The following is a 9,494-nucleotide window of genomic DNA, read 5'->3' as shown; positions in this document are numbered from 1 at the left end:
TAACTTGAGGACAAATTATGGACTCCATTAAAACACATAAATGATAAAGAATTAATCCTAAACAATTCAGCAATTAATTCCTATCATTTTCTAAATTCATAAGAACATGAACATGATCATCAAAAATTCAAGAATTATATGAACACATAAAATCATGGAATTTTGATATATGCTATTGCAAATAGATTAGAACAACCATTACACCAACTAAAATAAGTTTTATAACACCAAATCAGTTTAGGATAATGTTTCTAGTCCATTTCCAGCAGCAAAAGTCGAGAGTCTGCACTCTTTCGATCCTACTCGTCGAGTGCATGAACTTACTCGCTGAGTAGGTTGAAGTTTGCCTTGGACTCGTCGAGTCCCCCCAATGGACTCGGCGAGTCCACCATGCTGACAGCAACGATTTCGACTTTTTTCACTATTTTGTATCAAGTATCAAACAAGCAAGCCTAGTCTCTGATACCACTGTTGGGTTTTGAGCAATCTAACACTTCCTAAGAGTGCATGCAACCCTAATAAACCTTGGATATATGTTTGTCTAAATACATGCAAAATAATAATTTTTCAAGGTTTATAACCTATCTAACATGGCATGGGGAACATTTCAACATAAAAGAGTTAGAAGAGATTACATACCTTTTGGTGAGTTTGGTTCTAAGGAGTTTGAGGGCCAAGCACCAATAGTGTGAATGCCTCAAATGGAATCACAAACACCACAAACTCTTGGAAAACTTTGAGAGAGTATACACCTTGTATAAAATCGGCCACACACATGCACACACACACTAGTTCACTAGTTTTCTCTTAGGCTCCATTTCATGCTCCATAAGCATGCTTATATAGTGTGCATGGTTAGGGTGAAACCCTAATAACCCATGTCTTTTCCTTTTCCAAGGATCCATGGGTTAAAAGCTCCATGGATCATCCATGGACTTCCACATAAGCCTAGCCCATTAACAAATGAGTATTAGCCCACACTACATAAATCAAATAGCCCATAATTTAATTAGTATTCCTTTTAATCTCTAAATTAATTCATAATTAATTTAAGACTAAAACTAATTAAATAACGTAACTTCATATTAATATATTATAACTCATAACATATTAATAAACATATGTGTATAACTCTCATAAAATTATCCATAATAGTTTGGATGAGATGCAACCCAAATGGACCATGCCGATCGGGTCAAGTATATACCAAATAAGTTATGGACTTAGACACCTTATCCAACATGGCCACGTTAAGGTACTTACCCTGATAGTGGCAAACTCAATAAACTGGGAGAGCTTGAAAATCATGCTGATGAGGGAGTATTGTCCACGAGGAGAGATTCAAAAACTCGAGCATGAACTCTGGACTCTGGGAATGATTGGTACCGACATAGCAACATATACCAACAAGTTTTGCGATCTGGAAATCCTTTGCCCAGATATGATTGCTCCTGAGAGCAAGAAAATAGAGCGATACATTTGGGGACTGTTTCGCCCCAAATTCAGTCAAGCGTGTTAGCTTCAAAACCTGACACTTTTGAAAGTACCAAGGAGCTGGCACAATCGCTTATTGATCACGGAAATCATCAAAACTCAACAACTTCTGCACTAGAACCACAAAAGGGAAACAACAATAACAACAACAACAAGAAGAGATGGTGGAATAAGGGGAAGGGTGGGTCTTCCCAAGAATCCTCGAAGAAACAACAAGTGGTTTCCGTAAACGCTGCGACGATACCTACTACCGCTCCTACAAATCCCTACCCAACAAAGCCTTATGTGGGCAACCTCCCAAAGTGCTCCAACTGCAACAGAAAGGGACACACTATCCGTTTCTGCAAGGCCCCCGTAAAGCCGATCACTCAAGTTCCCAATGCTGGTGTAGCCCAAGCATGCTACGGTTGTGGCGAGATGGGCCACTACAAAAGAAACTGCCCAAAGGCAGCAAATACCGGCGGAGTGGGATGAGTATTAGCTATTGGTCACGAGGAAGCCGTAGTTGATCCTATAGTAGTTGCTGGTACGTTTCTTCTCGATAATTCATATGCATGCATCCTATTCGATAGTGGAGCAGAGAAAAGCTTTGTGAGCCAAAACTTTATTCACTTACTTAAACGTAAACCTAGCATATTAGAAGAATCATTCACTGTAGAAATGGCAAATGGAAAAACGGAAAACACTAATTGCATATACATGGGTTGTACATTAACTTTAGACGGTCACTCATTCCCAATCAACCTCATGCCAGTCCAAATAAAAAGTTCCGACGTCATAGTTGGCATGGATTGGTTAAGTCCTCTTCGTGCCGACATCATGTGCTTTGAAAAATCCGTTCGTCTAAATCTCCCTAACCATGAAACATTAGTGATTTACGGCGACAAATCAAGTACAAACCTTCGCATCATTTCGTGCATCCAAACCCTAGACATGTTCTATTGGCTGTGAGGAACGATGAAGAATTGGGGAAATTACTTGTTGGTGTTACCATCGCGAATGGTGGTGTTCTACCAAACATCAATCCAGTTTTGTTGCCTAAGAAATCTGCAGTTGACGCCGAGAAGACTCCTAAATCTCCCAAATCGACTAAAGCTTCCAAATCACCCAGAAAAGCATAGAATAGTTGTGATGTTTGTATGAAGTTACCTTAGGTTAATATGTTAACAAAGCTTTTGGATTTTAGCAGCATAATCAATCTAATCATTTTGCAGTACATCTATTTGGATTATTGCGCTGATCTTTTTGTTGTGTTTAAGTTTACTGTTCTTATGGTGTTTTTGATTTTTAAAATATTCTAAAACCCTAATTTTATCGATGTTGATTGAGATTCATCAATTTATCTGATTGATTGCTGTTTCCATAGAGCATTGATGATTCTAGTTATTGGACTGTGGGTTTTATCACAGTTATTGCGCATACGTTTTGCTTTGAACCCACCTTAACAGAAGGCTATGTTTTGTGCTTGTGATATTGTTCATGTTCTTCAACCCTCTCGTATTTTTCATATTTTTCCTAATTATTTTTTTTCCAATTTGGTGTAATACTATTTATATTCTTTTAAATGGGATTGAACTTTGAATTGTTGGTTTGGATGATCTTGAATTCTTGATATGAAAAAGTGATGTCATAAATGTTTGTTTGGGGCGTCTGAACCCATTGAAATGCAAAAAGCCCATAAGCCGTTAATTTTCTGGTGATGAATAATATTTTTATAGTTGAAACTTATAGATTGTTGTTTATGCATGGTCGTAAAGAATGGATGATATGATAAATAGTCTCTTTAATTTGGTGTTTTCAGTTTAGGGGTCTCAGTGGGTGACACAAACATGATGTGATATCATAATGTGTTTTAGAAATTTGACATGTTATAAACATGTGTTGTGTATTTTGAATTTGTCGTGTCTTAAGTATGTGAATTAAATAAACAAATGCTCAATTTAACTTATACGTGTTGTGTGTTGTGTTAGTAGTGTCGTTTTCGAGTTGGTAAAAAAAAGTAAAACACATCTTTTTGTGTTGTATTTGTTTTATGTAAACATTTACCCTGTCATATAATTGTTCAATTTGATACCTTTGTTATGTTTGATTATTATAATTGGTTAGTACAATTAAAATGTTGTGGAATTAAAAAAAAAATTAAATTGGCTATTTACTTATTTTTTAATCTATTTGTTTAACATCCGACACATTGAGGTATGAAAAACTAAGCAATTCTCGGATTTGGTACTGGTCACAGCGTGAGGGTAGAACCTTCATGTCGTGACATGGCCATATTATGTGGGTTGTATCATTAAGGTGTCATGAGGTGAGATATGATTTAATGAAACCTTAATTTCAAGCTTTTGACCTATTTAAAGGAAGTGAGGGGCTAGGGTTTCCTTCATCCTTAGCCACCATCAACTCCAAAACAGAAAGAGAGAAACCCTAATTCATCTACTCTAATTTAGACCCCAGTTTGGTGTTTTTTGTAGTCTAAAGAGTAAAAAAAAAAATGTTCTAGTTGTGCATCCACCAAGGGAACATCATCATCATCATATTGTGCTTGTTCTAGACCCTTGTAAGTGTCAAAGCTTCACCTTTATTGTTGAATAATGCTAGATATAGGTTTTGTCCAATTTTCTCTATGTTTAAGCAAACTTGAATGAAAGGAAACCATAAAGTTGGCAACTTTATGGGTTCTAAGGATCTCATGGGTGATATAAAGTTCATATCTAGTAGATGGTTGAGTTTTGAATCCTTGCATGAGAATTTTAGTGATCTTTTCTACATTTTTTGCCCAATATCAATATAGACATGTATTTGACATACATGTCCATAAATCATCGACTTTAAGGTTGATTATGGAGTTATATGGCCTTATGGAAAGTTAGAATGCATAAGTGAAATGATTGGGGTTGAATGCATTAAGATGTCCACTTTGCGTAATTCACAACATAACCATTTGGAGGTCACGATGTAATGGACGAAGTCCTCGATTGTTTTGGTGTAACTCTTTCACGACGTGACAGTGATCCGAATCGCTTATGGTTAAAGCCGAGCTGAGTTGACTCGTGACTGACTTAGAGACCAAGGGGAATTATTTTTCATGACATGACTATAAGCTGGTCACGATGTGAGGGTGAGCTAAAGGATGGGTTGACTATTAACTTTTAACCAACTTGACTTTTGGTATGTGGTATGATGTAGGAACTCACTAAGCTTTGTGGTTACAATCCAATTTTGGTTTTAGGTACCTCTTTGCCTAAGGGGAAGGAGTCGGCGGTGTAGCGTCGCATCACACAAACACACACTCATGGTTTTTTGCATGGAGTTTCTGGGATTGTACTATGATTTTATTACTTTTGATGATATGGTTTTGAGACACGTTGTTATGTTTTTTATAAATTGATATGACAATTGGAAATGTTTTGGTAAACTGTGTTACAAGTTACTTAACTAAAAATGAAATTTTTGGTCCGAAATTTGGGATGATACAATATGAGTTCTCTTTTTCTCTAGACTCCTCTCCTTGCAACGAAGACAACATAGTCACTCCGTCTATAGAAGAGATATCTAGAGGATTTATGTAAGTAGCCGATGAAAATACACCGCTCACTACGAGGTTCGAGCTTGTCGTGAGTTTCTTTTCTCACAAAAGCCTCGCAACCCCAAACTTTGATGTGATCTAACGAGTGAACCTTCCATGTCCACATCTCGTGAGGTGTTTTGACAACCTTCTTAGTAGGGACTAGATTAATGATATGGGCGACAGTCTCTTACGCATACACTCAAAATGAGATAAGTAACAAAGCTCGACTCATCATGGAACGAACCATGTCTAACAAGGTTCGATTGCACCTCTCAGCCACACCATTCAATTGTGGTGTCCTAAGTGGCGTCAATTTTGAAACAATTCCACATTCGTTAAGATAGTCTAAGAACTCGATACTAAGATACTCTCATCCTCGATCGGATCGCTACATCTTTATCTTACTGACCAATTGATTATCACTTCTTGCTTAAACTCTTTGAACTTTTCAAAAGTTTATGAGTTATGCTTGGTTAAGTAGACATAGCCATATCTACTATAATCATTAGCATCTCTTGTGACGATTCTGAAGGCTCCACACACATAAGTGTGTATGAGATCTAACAAACCTTCACCCATTTCACAAGTACCAGTAAAGGGTGGTGAGCACTTTTCACTCCCGTAAGCTTAATACATGTAATTTAAAAGTAGACCATAGGATATGTGTAGGTTATTCTGAAAAAACAATGATAATTTTTTTTGTTTAATATATATGATTTATATTTGAAAAATATACATAAATTCATAGAAAAATAATAAATAATCCATGATATTGCAGTTTTACAAATTTAAAATTGGCCCAACTGTAATGAGCGCCGGTTAAATAGTTAATTAATTACCTTCGCATTGGCTGCTCCTCTTTTCTTTACTATGGATTGCCATCGTGGCATATGTTAACCGTCTGATCATTTTTGATCCTACCACCTTAAATTCAACCAAACAAACCGCGCATTATATATACTCCTCTTCTCCCTCCGTTTTATTCATCGAATTTTCAAATTCACAATCTACTCCAACGAATCTAATCTCTCCACACAAATTTCAAGTCAGATCAATGGAGTCCGGGAAGACAACTAAGGGTGCCGGAGGAAGGAAAGGCGCCGGTGAAAGGAAGAAATCGGTGACCAAGTCGGTTAAGGCCGGACTTCAATTTCCGGTGGGTAGAATCTCCAGGTTTTTGAAAAAAGGCCGATACGCTCAACGAACTGGCTCCGGTGCACCGATCTATCTCGCTGCCGTTCTTGAATACCTCGCTGCTGAGGTTCGTATTCAAATTTTCTGTGATTATTTTGTTTTATTTTGTGTTTTTTTTATCGATGTTTGTTGAATTCAACAATTGATTTGATTCTCAAAATCGAATTATAGGTTTTGGAGTTGGCTGGAAATGCAGCAAGAGATAACAAGAAGACGAGAATTAACCCTAGACATGTTCTATTGGCTGTGAGGAACGATGAAGAATTGGGGAAATTGCTTGTTGGTGTTACAATCGCGAGTGGGGGTGTTCTACCAAACATCAATCCAGTTTTGTTGCCTAAGAAATCTGCAGTTGACGCCGAGAAGACTCCTAAATCTCCCAAATCGACCAAAGCTTCCAAATCACCCAAGAAGGCATAGAATAGTTATGATGTTTGTATGAAGCTACATAAGTTAAATGTCAACATAGTTTCTTGTTTTTAGCGCCATAATCAATCTAATCATTTTTAGTTATGTATCTATTTGGATTGTTGTGTTAATTGATCTTGTTGTTGTGTTTTGATAAATCTCACAAGTTTATTGTTATTGTGGTGTTTTGGGTTTATAAAATATACCAAAACCCTAATTTCTATGATGCTGCTTGAGATTCATCATTTATGCGATTGATAGTCGTCTCAATTAATTAAAAAAGTGATGCCATAGATGTATGCTTAATGAGTCTGAAGCCGTTGAAAATTTGAAATGCAGAAAGCACAGAGGCCATTGGTTTTCTAGCGGTAGTGCTGAACAATAAGTTTTTGGTTGAAAGTTAAAGACGTATGTCATGAATGTAAAGAAGGGGTAAGATGATGGACAAAACTCATTGGATTTAGTATAATTATAATTTATAAGTCTCTTTAATTTGATGTCATGGTATAAAACGAAATTTCAGATTTGTGTATGTGGCAGTGTCTTTTAAAAACTTGACATAGTATAAACATGTCTTGTTTTTTTTAGATTTGTAATGTCTTAAGTAAGGATTAGCCTGCGGTGTCATGCTACTATTATTGCCGTTATACTTATGTGGAAGCTATTACCAGCGGTATACACCGCACCCAATTGTATTTACGAACTGTTTGCACTGTAATCGTTGGAGTGTGTTTGTCATTTTTTAATTAGATATTACCACTATACATATACATACATACACATGCACCCTTCAATTTACTTAGAAAAACAAACCTTATTCTATCAAAATGTTTTCAACAACCAAAATACTCTCAAACTCAAATGCTTCCAACCCAATTGCACTCTTTGGATAGGATCTCATCACCACCACCTTATCGGCCACAAATCGACCTTATCGGCCACAAATCGATCTATTAATTTAGGTGCAGTTTGTTTTTTGGAAAAAACCTCTTCAAACCTCTTATTGCTGCGCGGTGCAGCACACGCGCAACACTTTTCATCTCGCAGCTGTTTGTTTTTTAGAAGTCTTCTGAGTCAAAAACTTCTGCGCGTGCTCTGTTTGGCGCAGCACTTGTACTGCCTCTTCCAATCTCTTCCAACCTCTTTTTCTTCTTTTTTTATTGCTGAAATTTTGATTATATGTTATTAAAATTTTATTTCACATTTTTTTTCGTTTATTCTTATTGAATTTATTTTTCATTTTTTTTATATTCAATAATGATAATTTCTTGATGAAATATTATTATTTTTTACTGAAAATATCTTTATTTTTTGTTGAAATATCATTCTTTTTACTGAAATATCATTAATTTTTACCGAAATGTTATACATTATTAAATTTTACGTATTAAAAAGCTATTTTCGGTTTATACAATTAGTTTATTTTAATTTTTTAATATCTGCAGTAGTATGCAGATGTTAAAAAAACAAACACGCTTCTTATTATAGTCTGCAGTCGTTTGGTCTACCTCTTCTACTACAGAGGGTTGCAGAGGTGGTCCGTAGACTTCATGAATTTTTGCTTCAAAAAATCAAACAACACCTTACTCTCAAAATCAAATGTTTGTAGGTGGTGTTCCTAGCTACTATTTACAATTCAAAACGCCACAACAATTCAATTTCAATCCCCACCACCTCAAACACCCCCCCCCCCCCCCCCAACCGAATGCAAACCTAATTCTAATTTCAGTACCAACCGCGTTTAACAGTAGGCATGACAATTGCGTCGTGCACAGGTTGGTTGGTTAAAATAAACTAAACTCGAACACGACCCATTTAATTATACATGCCGGCTTGGCGAGTTTGGAACATAAACCCATATACGAGTGTAATGTCCCAAAAATCATTGGAAAAATTTTCATTTTTTAAAACATTAATCTATACAACAATCTATTCCCAAAACATTCAAGGTGGAAAAATAGTATTTAAACATCAGAGTAAAAATCATAAATAGCCAATGTGGAATAAACTCTGGGGGATATTGTACAGTCATATCGGACCCTTCCCTTTTGAACTATCTGACTGAAACGTCCGGGGGTGGAGGACTTCATGTATAGTATCATAACAATAATGGCAATAGTGATGAAAATAAATGCAATCAACATATATATATATATATATATATATATATATATATATATATATAATTGAAAGAGTTACATCATTGTATGAATTACATGTTTCAAAATCAATTACAATATGTTGACATAAAAATATGAAAGGTTTGACGCCTTAACGTCCCATCCTCAAAATCCACTTGATTTCCTGTTTAGCGATTTCCTGAGAATACAAGTTGTTTGAAAAAAAACATCAACACAATGGTTGGTGAGTTCATAAGTTTTTGTAAACAATTATGAAAAAGCTTGTCTCGAGATTATTGTTAGGTGCTACTTGTGCACCTTTTTGCACACCTTTTAGTCCCATTTTATGCATATATTTAGCACAATTGTTCTTCCTTTTCCTTGCATTTTATCATATTCGTTTTAGTCTCTAGAACAACCTTATTTGCACACTTTTATATCTTTTTTAGGTAAACCGGAGGTTGGAACGCGCTTTGGGAAGTGTTGGGAAGCATTGGTGGAGATTTCGGGATGATCGGGCGAAGAACGAAAAAGTTGGAAAAATCAAGTTTGGATTTGGAGTCAGAGAGGTACACGGGGCGTGTTGAATTTACACTGAAAAGTGGGCACGGGGCGTGTTTGACCAAAATGGGAGCTGTTGACCATGCTGAACACGACCCGTGTCAGTTTAGCCTATTTTAACACGGGCCGTGTTCGACCCAAAAACC

At 36.2% G+C, this 9,494-nt stretch overlaps 1 protein-coding gene across 1 annotated transcript; it reads left to right on the top strand.

Moving 5' to 3' along the window:
• The first annotated feature begins 6,051 nt into the window (after window positions 1-6,051).
• On the top strand, window positions 6,052-6,778 carry LOC145012042 (histone H2A.1-like). Its single transcript, XM_078970810.1, has 2 exons — window positions 6,052-6,326; window positions 6,431-6,778. Exons 1-2 carry the CDS (start codon window positions 6,120-6,122, stop codon window positions 6,677-6,679), a joined length of 456 nt encoding a protein of 151 aa, XP_078826936.1. The 5' UTR covers window positions 6,052-6,119; the 3' UTR covers window positions 6,680-6,778.
• Window positions 6,779-9,494: the final 2,716 nt, after the last annotated feature.

This window comes from Lactuca saligna, chromosome 8 (genome assembly GCF_052625555.1).
Source record: "Lactuca saligna cultivar CGN05327 chromosome 8, ASM5262555v1, whole genome shotgun sequence".
NCBI classification, from domain to species: Eukaryota; Viridiplantae; Streptophyta; class Magnoliopsida; order Asterales; family Asteraceae; genus Lactuca; species Lactuca saligna.
This window is presented reverse-complemented; position numbering and strand designations above follow the sequence as displayed.